The sequence below is a fragment of the Lates calcarifer genome, unplaced genomic scaffold (genome assembly GCF_001640805.2).
Source record: "Lates calcarifer isolate ASB-BC8 unplaced genomic scaffold, TLL_Latcal_v3 _unitig_4188_quiver_2477, whole genome shotgun sequence".
Classification (NCBI taxonomy): Eukaryota; Metazoa; Chordata; class Actinopteri; family Centropomidae; genus Lates; species Lates calcarifer.
The window spans coordinates 1-20,125 of NW_026116758.1; the positions used below are offsets into that span (position 1 = coordinate 1).

Sequence of the window (20,125 nt, forward strand, 5' to 3'; positions counted from 1 at the left end):
CACTCTGCTGCAAAAGCACTATTTTGGTAATCAAGGTCTTTTTCACCTGTGTCATGTCTCTGCCTTTTGTTCTCATAATGAATTGTTTCTAATACAAAGCTTCAAACGCATGCTGTGGAGGTTGAACTGTCCCTCACAGGCTTGTTGGCTTCTTTGACTTTGCTCACTGTAGGGGCGATCTGGGCTAGAGCTACCTAAATGCTTATGCAAAATGAAATGGAATCTATAAGTGGCTTTGTATATATCCACACAACCATAATCTCATATATGTGCAGAAACATATATGAGATTATGGTTGTGTGGATGAACATAAATCTACTGGAAAATATGAAATGAACTTTAAGTCCATGTGGGTTGATCAGATCCTTCATCAGTCTAACTGAACTCGTTTGTGTTCTGCCTGTGTGTTTGCTGTGCTGTTGTCCTCTGGCAGGTCACTGTCTCAAGACCGCAGCAGTCCATCCCTTGGACTGACCTCCTGGCTCAGCCTCACAACACAAAGGAGCTGGCCAACTACTGCAACCTGCTGCAAGAACATTATCACCAGAGCTACGTCAAAGGTGACCTTTGTCCTCACCTCCACCCACCAACCTCCACCCACCCAGGAATTATTATTAACTATTGAAAATTGAAGAGTAAACATCCAAACTGTATTCTCTGCTGGCCCAGCCCAGTAATTACTGTATACTGTGATTCCTTTATGAAATCCTTAAAGAGGAAATGCTCTTTGTGCACTTCTTTACAACACTGGAGGGAAAGGAAATCGTATAGACAGGGAGAGGTAAATGTACACACTGAAGCATATAATAATTGAGCCTGGACTTTATGAAGTCAATCTTGTGTTGCCTCAGTGTGTCATCCTGGACCCCATTCTTTTCTGTTTGGCATGCTGCCATTGAGGTGAATTTATACTGAATTAGAAGTCAGGTTGGACAGTTAAGACAAAGCTATGCACAAAGTAAGTTTTTTTTTTAATCCAAATGAAAGCCAGCAGCTGTGTGACTTGACAGCATCAATCACTGATTTGCTCCCTGTGTTGGTCAGGGTGTGTTACCGCAGCCTGCAGCAGTCCTACAGCATCAGCTCCCAGGAGTCCTGATGGCCATGGACTACTGTGAAGAATCCCTGCAGGAGATCGATGTCACTTCCTTCCTGCAGACCCTCTGTGGACACATTAGAGTCTTCAGGGATCACAGTGAGATTCCAGGATGGAGAGGAAATCCAAAACATTCAAGGAGCCCTACCACCTTTATCATTGGAGAGGTTGAGGAGGAGCGAGCAGATGAGAGGGCTGCCATGACCTCTTTGTCCAGGTCAGACCAAGGACTCATCAGGATCAGATTAAATGATTATGAACCTTATTTAAAAAAAAAAAAAAGAAGAAATAATGGAATCTAAATGTTTGACTCATTCAACCCTGGTGATGTTCTTTCTACAATGGAAATGAAACATTGTTTAAGAAGTTTGTTCCAGCACTGAGTCAGTGGTTCTCACAAATGTGTTGAACTTGTAGGCTATGTATACATACATAAACAGTATATGCCCATATACGTCAGCGTCATTACAGTTCCATGTTCTGCTGGGAAACCTGGGGTCTGTCATTCATCTCGGTGTTACTTTGACACGAACCACCCACCTATGCTGTGGGATGGGTCCATGGAGGACCCAAAACATTCCTGCCAAATGTCCTGGTGCCAGACACCACAGGACATCACCAGAGGTCCCATGTCCATCCCCCCAACAGGTCACAGCTGTTTTAGTGGTACGAGGGGGACCTACACAATATTTGGCAGGTCCCACAGGTGCTGGATCAGACTGGGATCTTGGGAGACTGGAGGCCAGGTCAACACCTTGGGCTCCTTGTTGTGTTTCTTGAGGCATTTCTGAGCAGTTGTATGTGGTGTGGTGGGAGCTGGGGGAGGCTCCTGACATTGGGGAGTGTTGTTGCCATGGAGGTGGTGTGCTTGGTCTACAACAGTGATTAGGTGGTGGTACGTGTTAAAGTAACATCCAGATGAATGAAGGAGCCGAGGTTTCCCAGCAGAACATTGGATAGTAACCAGATGATCAGTGTTCATCACTTCACCTGTCAGTGGTTTAATGTTGGGGCTTTGTACATGTTTTCTATCACCTAACACAGTCATTAATGTTGTGATATTTCTGCCAATAGTATTGAAATGGAGGATGCCAGTGAAGCTGAATCTAGAGGAAAGTTGTCTGCTCCCACATCTCCTCTGATCCTGGATGAGTCCAAGACAGCCGAAATCCCAGAGTTCCCTCTGACACTGCTTCAGACGCAGCCCAAGTGTGAAGTGTACCCAGATCTGCATAAAATCATACAGGTACTGTCTGTCTGTCTAAAAATGCTAATCTTCCACTTTTAATTTCACATCGTTATTCATTTCAATTACAGACTCCCCAGTGATCAGAGTTAATATCTTCAAGGTGAAACTGATGTTGAGATGTAAAATGAATCATTTGACAGGATAAATTCATGGGGATCGTGTCTCAGTATTTCAAAACTGTGCCCTCCAACCCGCACTACTTCTTCTACTGCCCACCATCATCAAAGAAAGAGGTGAGTTGACTGACTCTTCTTTTACATTTCCCTATGTCATTTTGTGTTTTGGCCAGAGTGACTTTTCTTTGGTTTCATATCTCATTATTGGTCATGATGAAACTGAGTCAGAGATTATATACAGGAAAGGGAATGATTCTGGATTAACATCAGCTGGGGCTGACTGGATAAACATGTGGACTGTGGTTTGTCTCCTCAGGAGGACTCAGAGGAAGGTGAGACAGAAAGGAGACCCAGTGAGGAGTTGGTGTCAGAGGCAGAGCCGGCTACAGAGGACGGTGAGCATCTTTGAGTAATGTTCAGTTTTACTGAGGTGTTTGAAATATTTATCTCATGTATCTCTTATTGAAATATGAATGTTTTCTTAGCACATAGGGATATTTGTCATTTGTAACTCTGTCTGTGCTTTCACACAGTCGGTTCAACTGTTGATACACATTCATTTATTCAGCAAAGTGCTTCACAGACCAACAACAAACCTAAATACAGAAAGAACTAAACATTATGGAAACACACACACATGTTGTTGACAATTATTATTTAGCCTTTTTTTAATAACTAAATGAATTTCTTTGTGGCATGAATTTCCCCACAGTATTAAAATCTCAACACACAAGTGGAGGTGTATTGCAATTCAGGGTTGTCCAGCAGGGGGCAGCACAGACCTGCCAAAACTAAATCCTCTGAACTGTTGTAAGTCTACATGAGGAGGTGGGAGCCCCCAAAGCTGTGACTGGACAGTTGCTCATTTTTCATTTTGACATGAACAGTGTGTCTCCACCTCAAAAGAGAAGAAGCTTCCTCTCACCTCCAAATAATGTGAATTGTATTTCACTTTATTTCTGTTTGATTTAGTTTCATTTAGTGATATGATAATGACCAGTTTATTGTGTGTGTGTGTGTGTGTGTGTGTGTGTGTGTGTGTGTGTGTGTGTGTGTAGAAAATATGTCAGGCTGCTGCGTCATGACAGAGAGCGACACAGATTTGGTGGTAGAGTATGAGGAGCATCCAGGCACCAGCACTCACGGAGAGGGTGAAGACCAGTCCCTGTCAGACTCTAACACTGTCAACCAGGACCAGGACTCCTTCAGTATCCTGGAGGGAGACTCCCTGCTGGAGGCTGAGGGGCCACAGCTGGACATGCCACCGCTGTTTGTTCACGTCACATGTTCTGTCAATATGAAAAGCTGCCACGGCTCTATGCCCATACAAACGCTGCCCACCTGCCTTGGTGAGTACAGCCCCCGCTGAACAGGGACACAGCATGTTCAGTCACACCAGTCGTGATGTGATGGTGATGTCTGGGTCCTTCTATATTTAAAGGCTTTAATTTTTTCACCATTCAAAAGTGTCAGTCTTTATTCATCAAAACAAAGATTTACCTAACTGTTGTTTCCATCTTTCCTCTATGAATGAAGGAGTATGATTTAGTTGACATGTTGAAATTTTGCCATTGAGACATTTTTGCACTTTTGTTTCAGTGTTTACTCGAGTTTTGTGCTTGCAGGTGAGATTATTTCCTGCCTGGAGAATGCTGAGACCTTACAGTCTGTGGATCTGAATGAGCTCTCAGTTACATTAGATGTATTTGTCCTGACTCTGCCTCTGGAGATTGAAGCCATGGCTGATTTTCATCACAACAGGTGAGTCACAGTGTAAGAAAACAGGATTGTAATAGAATATAGGATGTGTTTTTGGACATAAAAATCTGAAGACCATTATCACATTGCAGTATTAAAGTTACTCTGTGGAGTTTTCTTGTAAACTAAGAAAGAAATCTGTGTACTCAGTAAAATGCATTGTGTATATCACTGTAGGCTAACAGATCCTTTATCACAAAGCATCAAATATTGTCAGAGAGCTCTGTGATGCTGCTAATAGTCAAAAACTCACTCATGAGTCATAGGTTACCTTTAACTTTAACTTAGCCAGTTATGTGTTGGATTATATTTGTTTACTTTAGCGCCATCCAGTGGTAGTATTCATATGAAATATATCAGAATAATTTGACAGATGCTGTAGTCACATGAAAACCCTACACATAGTAAGTTTGGTAAAGGTAGAGGGCATGTCTGAAGCAAACAAAATAAGAAAATGTTGTCAGTAACTGGTACAGTCCTCACACCCAGATGTCGTCTGATGAAATGATGATAATATGGTTTAACACTGAGGAAACCACGATGAGATCTCCTCTTTGTGTGCAGGTACACCTCAGAGAGCAGTGTGTCCCTGAATCGTTCACCAGGACAGCCCTCGTCCTATCGCTCTGATGAGGAGCTGATGGCAGTATTGGACAGTCTGAGAGGAGCTGGCGTTGATGGGTGAGTTTGTTCAACACATTTGTTTGTTCTACAGGTTTATACAGAGTTCTGCTTTGTCTTATTGACTTTGATAGTGCCCATCAACAGAGGTTTGTGTTTTTCCTCCATCAGGGTCTCTGGTGATCCCTTATCCAAACTGCCAGTTCCTCACAAGTTAGCAATTTTGGCCACAATGGATGAGGTGAGTCTTCCTCTCAGTGCAAGCTATCAAAGCACAACAAGGAGAGGACAGTAGCTTCACTTATTAACTTAACCCAGTCACAGCATACTGTATATTCCTAGCCAGTCAGAGCATGAACACAGTTCACAAGTCCACTTTCAAATAAGAGTACATCATATTGATTAAACATTTTTCTTTTTGAAATTGAAATTTTGATTGAGATTAGTGACAGAGTTTACCTTTGAAAATCCACAGTAACACCCCCCACCCGCAGAGGTTAAGTCTGGCAGTATTCTTTATATTTCTTGTTACTGAATCCCATAAAAAGACAAAACAATAAAAAAAAAACAATATGGCAGTTTGTCTGTCAGCACTTACTCTGCTCTGTGTGTGCCTCTCAGCCTATTGGTTCTTATTGAACACCTCACAAATCTATGTTATTGTTAGGGACTATTTTTGCCTGCCTGGCTGCCAGACTGTGTAACTGCCAGGTTACTGTGATATTTACTGAGCACATCATGTTCCTCACAGAGTGAACTCTTTTACATTTTGAACATTTAATAAGCCTTTCTCTCACACCACTGGCAGACAAATCTGCAGCCGCATTCATGTGTGTGTGATTTTTCTTTTTAATGACATTTAAAACAAAAATTGAAAGATCAACAAAATGTTTTTCACTCTGTCCAGTGCTTTGCATGAATGTACACAATGAACATCAGAGCCTTTAGGAGCTGCTAGTGAGCTTCAGTCTTTTAGACTTGTTGATATTGGGAGGGTTTTGTTTATTCTTCACTGAAAACTGTGACATCTGTATTTTCACTGTTACTGTACACACACAATGATGAATTTCTCTTGGTTTTGTTTTGTGTGTGTGTGTGTTTTAGATCCGCTGGCTGCTGGAGGATGAGATAGTTTCTGCTCTGCGTCACTCTCGGGTCATCAGCTCAGCCACGCTGCAGAAAGTAGCAGAGCATGTTTTGCGCTCCAGTGGACGACCACACTGTCACTGTGAGGACGTCCCACTTCAGTTTGTCTTCGGGCCTGAGCAGTCTCTGGAAAAATTCAAAGAGGCAAGGACACACACACACACACACACAAACACACAGAGCTCCAGGGATGTTATCATTAAAACAAGTTTTTTGGAGTCTTCTGTATTTCTGATCATACCATTACAACTTCTTTTAAATGTCTTTTAGAGTAGACTGAGTAACTTTTACCAACACAGCGACCTCTGGAGCCACCAGTGATGATTACACATTATACTCTGTTGGGCTCCGAGTCAACGTGGTGGAAGCAGCATAATCCTGGAAGCTAACAGTTTATGTGCAGAAAATAAAGACTATCAGTCACTCAGGCAACAAACACAGGATCATCATCTCATTCCAAAACAGCAACCACGCTGTCCCCTCATGTCGAGTCAGCATTAATCTAATCTGACCGAAAAACATCAGAACCCACAGCAGTTGTGTGAAAAATGTAGCTTGACTGTAGCTCCAACTGTGTAGTCAGACTCACTGAACTGAAACAGGCTCCATTCTCCCTGTCACACTGAACCATCACAATGATTCTGAGGCGGAGATTTAATAAATCATTTTATAGGAATGAGCTGCCTCCATATATTCACTGTCAGCTCTTTGCTCTGTCATATGTATTTACGGCTCTAATTGATCAAATAGCATTTGATCCAGGCATCTATTTCCAGTTTTTCCAGTTTCTATTAATTAGAACTGATCTTAGTAAGAAGCCAAGCTCTGAACTTCACTTTTAACAGAAATACTGTTTTCACTCATTTGAAATTAAGCATTAACATGACATTAAATGAAGGCTGATCAGCAGCAGTTCTTACTCAAAATGTAGGGTGTACAGATATTAAAAAAACAATAACGTCTGATCCTGCAGGAGTTCCGCAGAATATCGCTCTCGGGCTACGTCCTAAATGGACAGCAGGACAGCTTCTACTATATGTCCCTGAGCAGACTACACCCACAGAGGATCCACGCCACCAAGAGACTCTCTGAGAGCACCGCAGACCCCCCACAGCAGACCACTCCCTGCAGTGCTGGAGCACAGGTGGAGGACGTCATGCTGGAGAGTGGAGCAGAGGCTCAGGCAGCAGAGGCGGACAGTGAGGTCGGACACATCATTTCACAGTGATGAACAGAGTTACAGCAACAATATATTTGATGCCTGCTTTTTGTCTAAACACCTAGCATCTTGTTTTATTTTCATTTAAGTAGCTAATGAGACACAATGGCAGAGTTAGCCACCAGTTTCTGCACTGTGTAAATGATCAAACTGGATTTCCATCAGGCAAATTAACATCAATACAGAGTTTTCATCAGTGAACTGGTTAGTAGTTTCTCACACATCCTGACCTGACTCTGACTTACTGAGACATTTCCCACTTCTCTATTTTTTAACATGTGAAACCTTCATTGTGCTGCTCTTGTACCTGTCATTACACGCAGTCAGCATTTTACTCATTTAGTCACATCGGTAATTAGAACAAAGGTCATCGTATTGACCCTGGTAGGACCTCTGCCACCATTTGTATTTGAAATTTGCTTTTGTAAAAGAATGCTGCTGATTAATAATGCAGAGAACAGAACATATTTATTTAATTATAATCACAATGTATTTAATTATAATCACAATGATTCAGCACAGAAAGCCGACCGACCTGTGTGTCCACTCCTGTAATGTCTTTTGTTGACATTTATTTTTACTGGGGCTCTGTCCACCTGCAGAGTGAAGACAGGAAGTCCATCAGTGTTGCTGCTGACGCTCCCGGTGACACAACTACAGATGCCTGTGAGCCAATCAGAGCCTTGAGGCCTGAGGCAGATGACAGTGTTTATCAGAGCCCAGTTAGCACGGTGGGGGACCAAGGTCAGCCCAGTACCCCCCAGCTCCACACTGATCGCTGCCCAGAGCCCACCTCACCCCCGAAGACGCCGTCCAGCGTCAGCCTGGCTGAGTCCATGCAGTCGGCCTCTCACAGTGAGTCTAACAGACACAGTACAGACCTGTGCATTTTTATACAAACCCATATCTGAAAGGTTTTCCTGAGATATTTAACTGCAGGTGTAATCATAGTTAGAATTAGCCTTCCAGTGGATTGAGTCCATTAATCACATAATCAAAGAAGGAGAATGAATCAACATGTTTTAACATTGATTAATCATCATTTAAGGTGTAAAATCATTTAGAAATGTTTGACTGTCGGTATTACAAATCAATCGATTTAAAGACCTGATTTATTTAACGACCTTATAAACTGCAATAGAAGTTTTTGGAACATGTGAAAATGTTTATTAAAACAAGCCTGTTGATGGCAGTTGATAGTAGAAACTCACATAGAGACCAGAAAACTGGTTGAGCCTTTTACATGAGCCGATTACTGCCTGATGTAATACCCGAGAAAGGCTCAGAGGGTGCGTGATCTGGCAGAGCTCTGACAGAAATGTCAAACTGTCTCTCCTCAGGCGGTGGCAAACTCAGGCCAAGTCGAGTCCAGAGTGTCGTCTCCAGCCAGGGCAGTCTGGATTCAGACATGCAGGGTAAGTGCTGCACAAAGCTGAGAGATGGTTAAACAGTATCATCACTGTCTGAAGAGTGAGGTGGTTGTGACAAGTTTGAAATCCTATTGGTCATTCTCACCAGCTTGTTAGCTTTAACACAGGTTTACTCCCACACTCACAACACTTCATCTCTGTCCCTCTATAAGAGCACTTAACCACACAGCTGTCATGTAATCAAGCTGAAAGGATTTATCAATATTTGTTCTAGTTTCAGTTGGTACAACATTAAATTAAAATAGTCTGTGTGTTAAAAAATCCACTTTATTGAGCTACAAATCTTTTTTGCAACTTGAACTCAACAGTCCAGCTACAGCTCAGCTCCACGTATGTGCTGGCACACAGATCCAATATAGAGTCAGCCTCAGTCTGATAAACAGCACCATCCTGTGGATAATTCACAACATTACATTTTCTGGAAAGTAGTGGAAAGATGTGAAATCACCCAAAATGTGCTAGACTGGTATGATTGCACTTTTGTGTTCTATGCACACGGACTTTTAAAAGCATAGCAAAGCATCTTCTATGAATGTCATTTATCTGGTGCAGTCACTGACGGTGCAGTGCCTCTACATCCACAGTCTGAGTGTTTAATTGCCTGTAATCAGTTATAAAATGATGAAAATGATATGAGTGTAATATAAGAGAATGATCATATACTCTACATCCTCCTCCTGTAAAGTTGGGATATTGAACAGCACATTGTATTACCACACCACACTGTGAGCACACTGTATTAGAATAAAGAGTAAGGCAGGTAGAAAGCATCAAACTGAGCCAAAGGAACCGGATGTACTGTGTTTTGCTTTAAGAGGAGACAATAATGAGAACCAGTCTTGTTTGTGTGACAGTCTCTCAGTATGAAATGCCACCGTGATGGCTCTTCACACTACTGTCAGAGTAGCACAGAAAGCTGAAGTGGTGTTTTGCTACAGACTCAATGATTGATGTAATCTGGTGATGTTAATGTGAAGCTGCTTGTTGTCCAAAACTGAACGTAGACGGAGCAATTTGTAGATCATCTCTATGTGAGAAAACAATTAATGATCCATTATGTATATTTATGACCAAGAACAATGGAGCCTGGTAAAGCTGCAGTACTAACAGATCTAAAGGTCAGATTGTAGATGACAAAACTCACTTAACCTGCCTAAAGGCCTTTTCACACTGAGGACATTTTATTCCTGCAGTTAATTCCTGCACCAACTTATTTTTTTTCTTGTTATAATGAGCACTTTTCACACAGAACACTAAAAATGTGATGCAATTTCAATTGCATCTGATTTGTGTAGTGTACAGTTAAACTGTGCAGCCCCCAGCAGAGGACCATGTGAAACAGCACTGATTTCACGGCTCAATAAAACATTTACAAACTGTCTGAAACACTTCCACTCACACTGATGAAGGTGGTTAAGGTGGAAATTAGGAACTGCTGATCACTGATGCTGTGTCATTAAATGTCTGTTACCATGGTTTTGATGACATCAGTGATGAAGATAATGTAACTGGTAATGTTTATATGTTCCCTTTTTGTTGTGTTTGAAGGTTACGATGGCGGCAGCAGTGACTCTGAGTGTGAGAGCCCCACCCTGGATGAACAGGAGTGTCAGTCACGTCTGATGCCAGACTTCTGGCTGATTGTTAAGATCCACCAGGACAGAGTGAAGGTCTACTCCCATTCCAGGTCAGGCAAACCTCAGGAAACACAAGTAAAAGAACTGTATCATCTTTCCAGGCACGTTCCTTTATTCATCTGCCGTGATAAATCTCATACTACTAAGATCAGACATCATCATTCATCTCAGTATGAAACAGTGATGTCATTCACTCTGAGACACAGTCAAACTTTGAGTACAATCCCCGTGACTGACTCTCGGGTGCTTGATTTTGGTAGTGACTGGATCCCAGTCATTTCAAAGGACGTGACATATTTTTTCAGATGCTTCACAGAAGAAAAAGACGTCAGTGCTGAGGAGTTTGAGAAGAAGGAGGAGGAGCAGGAGCTGCCTGAATACTTACAGCTGCATCAGACAGTGGTCAGGAAGATCGGTGAAATCTGCAGAATAGTCAATCAGGTGACCACTGCACTGCTCTGCAAACTTTATCACCGATTTGTTTTTTACTACACGTTTTAGAAAAGCATACAGATGAAGTAACATCACTGTCGACAATTAGAAAAATAGAACAAACAATGCATGTGATGAAATAAGAATCTGAAATAACAGTTACAAATAAATGAACATGAACATCAGAGCATCAGTCCAGACTCAAAGGTCAGATTTCACTTGTGAGAGGATAGAAACTTGAATTTAGTGTAAACTTATTGTGATTTGATGTAAATGCATCTATATTGGAACTAAGACGCATAAATGATCACAGTCCTGTAAACAGTACGGATAGTTTGTTGTGAAATGCTTTCTTTGCTTGCTGCTCACTGTCTGTTGTGTACGTGTAGCGTATGCTGCTGCAGGACCTACATGACAGCCATGTGTGTAACTCTCTGCTGGTGGCTGAGAGTGAGGAAGACATCTGGAAGAATGAGTCTCTGTACAGGCAGAGGCTCAACACCTCTGATGGTAAGTCAGAGGAAGATGTGTAGCTTTGGTTTTATTTGTGTTTGAGATTTCTGTGGGTGCTCCAATACAAGGCTGTGGAGTCATTTGGGTGAAAATACCCTTTAATTTCTTCTCTGATGTCACACTGTAATTTTTGCTCTTAACAGCTGTGCCCTTGTGCTTACATATTTTTTATTTCCCTGACCACACAGACTACAACACAGAGGAGAGCTACCAGGCCAGAGACTACCTGGCAGCCACCATGCAGTTCATCCCTGGACATTTTGCCTGTGATGTGGTGTGGAGCACAATCATCCACATTCACCCACGTCTCAAAATGGGACCCAACATGGGGGTGTCCAGGGGTGAGTGGTAGATCTGCAGTCGATCCTAGTTTAATCGGGGTTTTAATCAGCCTCGTGCCCAGAGTGTGCAACCACATTCAACTTCCTTTGTTAATGCAAAAGATTCATACTCTGATTAATACAGCTGGAATTATGAATTATGGGTTTACTTTATGACAAAAAGATGTATGAAAGTCTCTGCAGGTATTTTCGAATATTGGACTCCTAATCGTTAATGTGATTGTCTTAACTCTGTAGAAGTACTCATGATGACTCAGAAATGAATTATTTACTTTGTTAAGTTTATGCATGTGAAGGAATCTGTTCTTGAGTTTTTTCAGTTTACAGGAAAATCACAAATATTAAATAAATAAATTAGTAAATACATTTATTTAAAGAAGAAGGTGAAAAGAAAGAAAAATAACATCCAACATCACACACAGTATCTGTTGTTTTCCATTGTTATAAGCCAGCTGTTACACATGGAACAGATCATTTCCTTACAGTACTGCAGCACAGACACTCTTATTCACTTACAACTGGATGTTGGCAGGTTAAATTGTCACAACTGACTTAATATGCAGCAACTATAGGACTTCTGTTGTTATGTGAGAAATTAATTGTATTTTAGTAACTAAAGGCTTACTATTGAACACTGTCTCAGTTTTTCCTCATACTTCATACCAAATTACATAATTACACAATCCTTCATATGCTGCTAGTTAAGAAATTACAGTCACATATTCCTTTAGGAATGAATTAGGAAACAAAGAGACCTGTAAAATAAAGTGTCTGAGATTATATGTAAGTGGCCTTTCAGTTGGACAGTTCAATTCAATTCAGTTCAATGTTATTTATATAGCACTGAATCACAACAAAAGTCATCTCAAGGCACTTTTCATATACAGCAGGTCTAGACCGTACTCTTTAAAATAGGTATTTACAGAGAGAGACCCAACAAATCCACCATGAGCAGCACTAGGAGACAGTGGAGAGAAAAACTTCCTTTAAGAGGCAGAAACCTCGAGCAGAACCAGACTCAGGGTGGACGGCCATCTGCCTCGACTGGTTGGGTTAAGAAGGAAAGGTGGGGGGGGGGGAGAACATAGCATAATGGTTCCATATAAGCTGTAAGGTGATGCCAACTCAGTCCTTCAGTAGCTACTACCATCATGACCTTGTGTCGAGCATGTAACAGCACTTAGTGGGCAGTGGACAGTTAGGAGTGTGACTGCATTTTGAAGCTTAGTGTGCAACAAAGCTTTAACAGTGATTGTGCGTGAGAGGTAATTTCCAAGCAGCTGTTTGCTATGTTGTTAATGTTTTTATATTCACATTACTACCACCTCTCAGTTTATCATGTTTTTAAAACAGATATGACCATTTCTCTCTGATGGTCACATTCTTAAAATGAGATTTCTTTTGTAAACACTTTACTCAACCTCTCAATATGTTTTTGTCTCCCTGTCATAGCAATCCAGGCCCTGCGCTCTGTGCTGAACTCTTTCTGTGTGGTCAACAGGAAGAACATGTTTGTCTACCAGGAGCGTACTACAAAATCAGTCTTCTACCTCAGGTTAGCCTTTCTCATCATTGTCCGGTCTTTGCTTCTTCACTTCGCTGGATTTGCTGGTGTTTTTCAGCATTCTCACTCCACAAAATATTTCAGAAACCCTCCTTTACATGAGGTCTCTAGCGGGACTGCTGCAACACAGCTCACCTGTAATTGAGTTTTGGGGAGATGTTTGTGTCAGGAAAGAAAAATCCACCCACAGATAAGGCTACAGTCCAGTAGAGAGGAAATCAAAATCAATCAAGCTGGCTAGAAATTGAATTGCTGTGGAACACGGCATTTCAAGTAAACATCATTTTGTGATGCTCCAAGCCAGATGGTAGGGCTTCCATATCGCAGTGCTAACTGTGATTGTAACGATCACCTCTGTGTCCTCACAGTGCCTGCTCACACAAGTCACCAGCAGCAGTAACACAACAGATAGGAAGTGGGCTAAAATCATGCATCTCTGAAGATGTAACAAGACTAATCATGTGAAATTGTCATCTGATTTCAACTTATGTACAGCACAGACTGGTCTGGGTTAAGGTATGAGGGAAACACATCGACAGGGACACAGAATTCAACACCACATCTGTCTGACAGACACCTTTTGATTTTCTTCAATTTTAACTAAAATTGTAAAACATAGCTCACTGTGTGACTGGCTATATACCACACCATTTGTTTTGTTTCTTTATTTTTATGATGTGAAATTGCTGTCAACTTGTAGTCAGAATCATTTGCTGTAGTTAAAAATCAAGTTAAAAGTAAAGAAACAGATTTAGTTTTACTTAACATGCAAGAGATGTAGACAGCCTATCTAAAGATAAAAGTGTCTGATGAAGGAACGAATGGAAATCAACTGATGAATACAGCTAATAGATATTGGTGCTGAGTTTATCTCTAAATGTTTGAGTCACTGTCGGTCCACACTATCCTCCTCAAAGTTTTCTTAAGCTTTATTTGACTGTTGTTTGATCATTTTTGCTGTAATATGTTTTCTTTATATTAGAGGTTAAATATCTGTACATGTATACAGCTTTGTGGTTGTAAACATTGCAGTTTTGTCTTTAAAAGTTAGTTTTCATTCATGAAGGAGCAGTTTTTAATTCAGGCAGCCAAATCCTGTTTGTTGTTGTTGTTTTTAGCCCATTCGAGCCAGAGAGAGAAAGATGAGGATAATCAGTGACATGACCTGCTGATCTTTACCAGTTCCACACCTGTTTCTTGTCTTCCTCTTTCCAGGCTCTGTGAAACTTCACTAACAGGGAAATACTCTGACATGGATGGAAACCTCCCCATGACTCGCTCCATTGGACTTTTCAGGAGTCAAGAGCCCTTGTTCTCCGAGGACATCATGGTGAGAGAACAACTGCAGAAAGCAACAGGAAACAGGAGCAGTAATTGACATTGACAAGTGAAGTTTGGTTAATAGAGGAGTCCCATAAGCAAAGGCGATTTCACCCCTGACTAATGCATGTTTGAAACAGCTTTAGATGTGTGCACTAGCACAAGAAAAAATCCATTCAAATGTAACAATGCTTGACAGGCACTTGGCTTTGAAGACTCGAATATACAGAAAATGTGATTTAGAATTGTGCTTCTTCCATGTCTACGCTACATGTAGCAATACATGTGATGTACTGTGCAGAGCCTCTGATGGCACTGAAAATATTAAGAATAACTATTTCATATTGTTTTTAATTTTACCATATATGTTGCTATGGCAACATGCAAACATGGTACACAGGTACATTAGATCAGGATGAGCTCTGACAAGCAGAACTGAAAACACTACAGAGCTGTTTCACCAAATCCAACCCAACAAGAAACCAAATGAAGAGGGCCAACAACACAGAGCTGTGGAGATAACTCAGGCTATTATAGCCTGAATTTCATTACGCAGATCCACTCAACAGCCCCAAAATGGCAAATAAACCTACTCAGTTACAATGCTTACTACTCTGTACTCTACAAAATGAGTGGGCAGCCTTTCTTTGTCTGTGTGTTGTGTATGTAGTTCACCTCAGACGGCTCTTTCAAGCTTTGGAGCTCTTGAACTTCTACCCCTGTTCTTTTGTATCCCAGGAGCAGGTTGTATTCCTTGTGTCCTGTGTGTGCACTCTGCACCTACATAGACCACACTCAGTGCCATCCCAGCCAAGGACAAAGCCCTGTCTAAACATTGGTCTTCTCATTGGATTGTGGAGGCTTTCTCTCTGGCTTATAACAAGAAGGGTCTGTCTTTGCCTCAAGGCGTGAGGGCACATTGAACCAGGGCCCTGGAAATGTCATTGCACTGGTTTAGAGAGTTGTCTGTGAATGATATCCATGCTACAGCTAGTTGGTCATCGCTGTTTGTTGGTTAGTCACACCTGCATCCCTCTCAAATTCAGTAGAAGGGGCTGTGGACAGTTTTTTAAGTACTTAAAGAAAGCAAGAAAGTAATGCTCAGCATGATCCCTCCATATTTACAGACTATCCTGTGCTGCTGGAGTAGTCAGGGACTGGTTTGTATAGTGGTACTGTATAAATGCTAACACGTAGCACAGTGCAACTGAATTCTCACAACATGTTGTCTGCAGAGGCAGAGAGGCAAAAACAGATGCTGATGGATACAGGCACACACAGTGTTTATCTGCCTCCTCATGTCTCCAATTAAATACAATAGTTCATTAGTGAATAAGCAAGGGATAGGGCAGGGGAAGAAGTTTAGTATTTACTGGCTAGACTGTATGGTCAGATTGTTGGTTAAGTGAGGATGACATGTCTGTGTAATAATTCTACATTCAGTGCCACATATAGTGCCACATTTTTCACATCTTTGCTGTCTCTTTTCTCAGGGATCCAAGTCCTCTCTGGAGGGATCTCGGCCAGTTGGACAAGTAGATAAGCACATCCTGCTGCTGGTGCATGGAGTGGGCAATGCAGGTAAGAGCTGGGAATTAAAATGATGGATAATGATTTTAAAATGTTAAAAATTAGCCAAAGGTGTTTGTTATAAAACGATTCTGGAGCAGTAATAACAAATCCAAGATAAACCAAGCTTTTTTATCTCAAGGAGAATGAATAGGCATAACATGCTGTTTTAGTTGTTTGTTAGACCTGACTTTGTGACAACAACCTTATAATAATGTATTATAGTGTACAGAGGGAAAAGGTGCTATATGTAAGTTTTTGCTATCCCTACATAGCCAACGTTAGCATTAACAGCTGCTTACTTACCAGTCTAGAAGAGAACTTTATTTCCTTACTCACCAGCAGCCAACAGATAGTCCAATCCAACAATCCAGCATAAGCATGAGCTGTGGCTCACTACCTCAGGCAGAACCTTCTCATCTTCCTGCATGTACCCAAGTACACCGACAGCAACACAGCATGAGCATTACCGTTGGTTTGTTTGATGATGATTCCTGTGATCCATCACACATTTTGCCTTTCTTTACAGTCAGCATTAGAGCCACATGGCTCAAACTGTGGCGTTGGCAGTAGAGGATATAGAATAATGATGATGAAACATGTATTTACCATAACGCTGCATGTGATTACTTCACAAACTGACATTTGACAGTGGTATTTACATGATCGCCCTCTATGTGTGGATAATTTGTGAGCAAACATGGCTCAGTCCCTGCTCTCTAAGGCTGTTGAGGATGGACAGAGAAGAGTGAGGCAGATCATGCATAAATGACAAAACAAGTTCTCCATAACTCCCAAAGTGCCTTTGGCTAATCGTGTTGCTTGTGGTGTTATGGGATGAGGCATTTTGGAGCTGGATAGAAGTCAACACAAATGAAGGCCTGAAGTGGTGCCCTGTGCTCTTCAGTGGAACAAGTTGGTGACTGATGCTGCTCCACTGCTCTGTGGAAAACAGCCAGGGCTGGAGATAGTTTTGCTAACATCCTCCACTACACCTCTGAGTGTGGGATGGTTCACCAGCTGACCATTTGTTACCTCCTTTGTCTTTAGAGTTTTATAAAGTGGGGTTATGAGTATTCTTTAACAAATTTCATTTAAGTGTGCTTTTGAACAGCTGATATAAAATGGGAAATAGTGCTGCACACATGATCTTTTCTTGTCAGCCCAGGGTGTACACACTGTACAATGTTGTTGTGGAGACAACAGTCTTGATTTTTGATGCTGAGGCTGAAATCAGTGTTTGAGAGTGTGGGACTGAGTGCAGAAAACAACAGTATGTTAGTATGTCCCTCAGTGCTGTCTGTGGTTCTCAGCTCCAGGCTCACTGATTCTGACCGAGGATAACAAATCTTTGAAAAGACAGATATATACGGATAGAAATGTACCATGCTGATGTATTGGCTGTGCCTATTATTATGTAAGGATATATTTTCTTGTGTTATAGCATTGTGAGTGTGATAAAATGTACCCATGCTTTTATTAGAAGCATTTAATTACATGTTATACATTACTATGCCAAAAGTTCAAGTTCAGTTTTGATTGTAATTTTCACACATACAGTATATATGTCAGACCATCTGCTACAGGACGTGTCTCTGAAGATCGCTGTTAATGGACTCTGACTGTGTGTTTGGGCTCGCTGCTGCAGAATGAATCTGGGACAGAACAGACACCTCCCTGATGGGACTGATGATGGAGAAGAATTTAAACATGCAAAGTAAAATGCCTGCACAGTGCTGCAGGGATAATTCACAATGTAGTAAACAAATAGAGTCATTATAGATAATTGCACATGCAGCATGGGGTTAACTGTAGTCACGCTTATTGTATAACTAATTTCATTAGCTTTACAGTTGCCTATCCACAAAGCTTTATGTTCATAAATTACACTAATTATATGACCAGTAGCAGTAACATACCACAGGTGTAGTTCTGTTTAGAATAATATAAATAGGATCAGACAGGCTAGTTGTTCAAAACCAATTCTTGAAAGCCATCATCAGTTTCTGTGTGTGCGTTCACTCCAGACAATCAGCCAGTGTCATGTCGTCACCATGAAAGCAAGTTGCCACTGTCGGTCACTGACATGATAATATTATCACTGTTGCTAGTTGCAAGATTTGCTGCAGCAGGATGCTGTTTCCTCCATTGATGCCTTGATGGCGCTGTTGTACTTGGAATATCTCCCTGTCTTAAATCGGGGTTACATCAGTGCTTTCTCAGAAACACAACTCATTCAAATCTTTGTTCTTTCCACTCACTGTAGTTTGAACTCGCCGTCTTTATTTGGCAACAGACTGGATGGCTATGAAAACCCTCTTTGAAGTGTGTATGTGTGTGTACACCACCAGGGTCTCTGTAGTCAGCAGAGGAAAATACTGGAATAAGAAGAAGACACTGCACCTCCTGAAGCATTGATAAATCATTTATGCAGTCAGTTATTATAATCTTCCTATCAATACACCACACAGTGGTGAGCAGAAGCATTTTAACAGTTTTATTTATAATTGAATATGAAAGTTTGTTCTTGACTTGAGATATATAAAAGTAATTTACTGAAGTAGCTTTTCCCCAGAGCTTTCAGCCACATCTCATGGTCTGTTTGTTCAGTTGTGACGACAACTAAGTTATCTTCATACTCTGCTGAGGAAGTCTTTGAGATACTGATGAAAGCTCCATAAAATACTAGGAAGTGGGTCGTGGATCTTGAGTTACATTTCCCCATAAATTTATTACAAATGATTAAAAACTGAAAGAGCTGTTTGCTCAGAAGGCCAAAAAGGGAGAATAACACATTCCTTCCTCACTTCCTTTTTGTGTGTGCGTCCTGTCAATTGCGTGTGACAGTAAATTGCAGATGTCAACAGAAAAAAAAATCTGAACCCAAGATCTGCTCTCTAGCTCTCACCTGTAGTCCACCTGTTGTCATGTAACCAGATTCCATACTCTAGTTCAGAACATCTAGTCTCACACCTTTGCACACCTGGCCCAGTTGGACTGTTTGTTTCTGATTCTGCCACTGGGACTGTCCACTGAGCACGTCACCTGAAGCTTACTGAGGCCTTTCATCATTGAATTCATTCACATTCTTTAATGTGAGCGTGTGTGTATTTGCGGCCTGAGGCTGATAGAGGGGTGTTTTTTCATCTCCTGTTCAGGCCCAGAGATCACAGACGAACTGGTTAAAGTTCTGCGGAAGCGCCTGGATGAAACCACTTTGGACATCATCACTGTCATGCTCGTCAGGAACTGCAAGTTGACCCCAGCTGATGTGGAGGTAAACTGCTCTTTTTTTGTCCACTGAAATTTTCAGCGGGGAAATAATTAGAAGAAGTTAGTCAGAAGTTCTGTGTATGTGGACCTGTGTAGTTCAGTGAGCAAATTGCTTACACTTTTTTTTTAATGTTTCCATTTGTATGCGCTCATGTTACTGAAAATTGCCTTCTCTAAATGTTATCTGGTCAGTTCATCCAGCCATCAGGGTCTCCGGCCACTGAGGTGATGACCTTCAGCCTCCCACAGTACTGTCTACCCTGGCTGTCTGCTGTGGCTCACTACCTCAGGCAGAACCTTCTCATCTTCCTGCATGTACCCAAGTACACCGACAGCAACACAGCGCACCATTTCAAGGTACAAACCAGGCTGACTTCTCTCAGTACGTGTAATGTGTGTAATGTACATGATATGGTTAAAGAACCTGACAGTTTAACCAAATGATCTAAACCATTTCATTTGTGCTTGTCAGACACAATAGCTCACCGAAGTAGCGGGCTAGCTGGCTGGCTTGCTCACTTGCAAACAATATTCCAAAGACATATTAGAAGTAATAAATGCTGTCTTGTAAGTATTCACTAACCGTGACTCTTTAGTGGCGCAATATAATGTTCTATAAAATTAGATTGGTGAAGAAGGCTGAATATCTCTATGACAACATCCTGACACATACCATGACTGCCAATGGATGACAGACCAGCACAGTCCCTCTGCTTTCTTTTACAATTTGTTCATTTTGTAGATTTTTAACCAGGAGTGCTCAGAGAAGCTGCACAGAACAGACGGCTCTGAAAAAAGATGCTGGATGCAGGCTTTTCCTCTAGGATGTGGCAGCACATTC

The 20,125-nt window shown here is 41.4% G+C and overlaps 1 protein-coding gene across 1 annotated transcript in view; it reads left to right on the top strand.

Annotated features, from left to right (window-relative positions):
- Nucleotides 1-433: 433 nt before the first annotated feature.
- LOC108897005 (KICSTOR complex protein SZT2) overlaps nucleotides 434-20,125 on the top strand; it is a gene marked incomplete at its 5' end in the record, with an annotated part of 28,480 nt that continues 8,788 nt past the window's right edge. Inside the window, 22 exons of the mRNA XM_018696369.1 lie at nucleotides 434-560; nucleotides 1,067-1,313; nucleotides 2,171-2,342; nucleotides 2,486-2,578; nucleotides 2,778-2,856; nucleotides 3,520-3,810; nucleotides 4,087-4,222; nucleotides 4,784-4,900; nucleotides 5,012-5,081; nucleotides 5,945-6,130; nucleotides 6,960-7,190; nucleotides 7,808-8,060; nucleotides 8,546-8,620; nucleotides 10,184-10,322; nucleotides 10,578-10,713; nucleotides 11,094-11,214; nucleotides 11,406-11,558; nucleotides 13,011-13,113; nucleotides 14,338-14,452; nucleotides 15,936-16,023; nucleotides 19,170-19,288; nucleotides 19,477-19,641. Coding sequence (XP_018551885.1) covers nucleotides 434-560; nucleotides 1,067-1,313; nucleotides 2,171-2,342; nucleotides 2,486-2,578; nucleotides 2,778-2,856; nucleotides 3,520-3,810; nucleotides 4,087-4,222; nucleotides 4,784-4,900; nucleotides 5,012-5,081; nucleotides 5,945-6,130; nucleotides 6,960-7,190; nucleotides 7,808-8,060; nucleotides 8,546-8,620; nucleotides 10,184-10,322; nucleotides 10,578-10,713; nucleotides 11,094-11,214; nucleotides 11,406-11,558; nucleotides 13,011-13,113; nucleotides 14,338-14,452; nucleotides 15,936-16,023; nucleotides 19,170-19,288; nucleotides 19,477-19,641 — 3,216 coding nt within the window. The remainder of the gene's footprint in view (nucleotides 561-1,066; nucleotides 1,314-2,170; nucleotides 2,343-2,485; nucleotides 2,579-2,777; nucleotides 2,857-3,519; nucleotides 3,811-4,086; nucleotides 4,223-4,783; nucleotides 4,901-5,011; nucleotides 5,082-5,944; nucleotides 6,131-6,959; nucleotides 7,191-7,807; nucleotides 8,061-8,545; nucleotides 8,621-10,183; nucleotides 10,323-10,577; nucleotides 10,714-11,093; nucleotides 11,215-11,405; nucleotides 11,559-13,010; nucleotides 13,114-14,337; nucleotides 14,453-15,935; nucleotides 16,024-19,169; nucleotides 19,289-19,476; nucleotides 19,642-20,125) is intronic.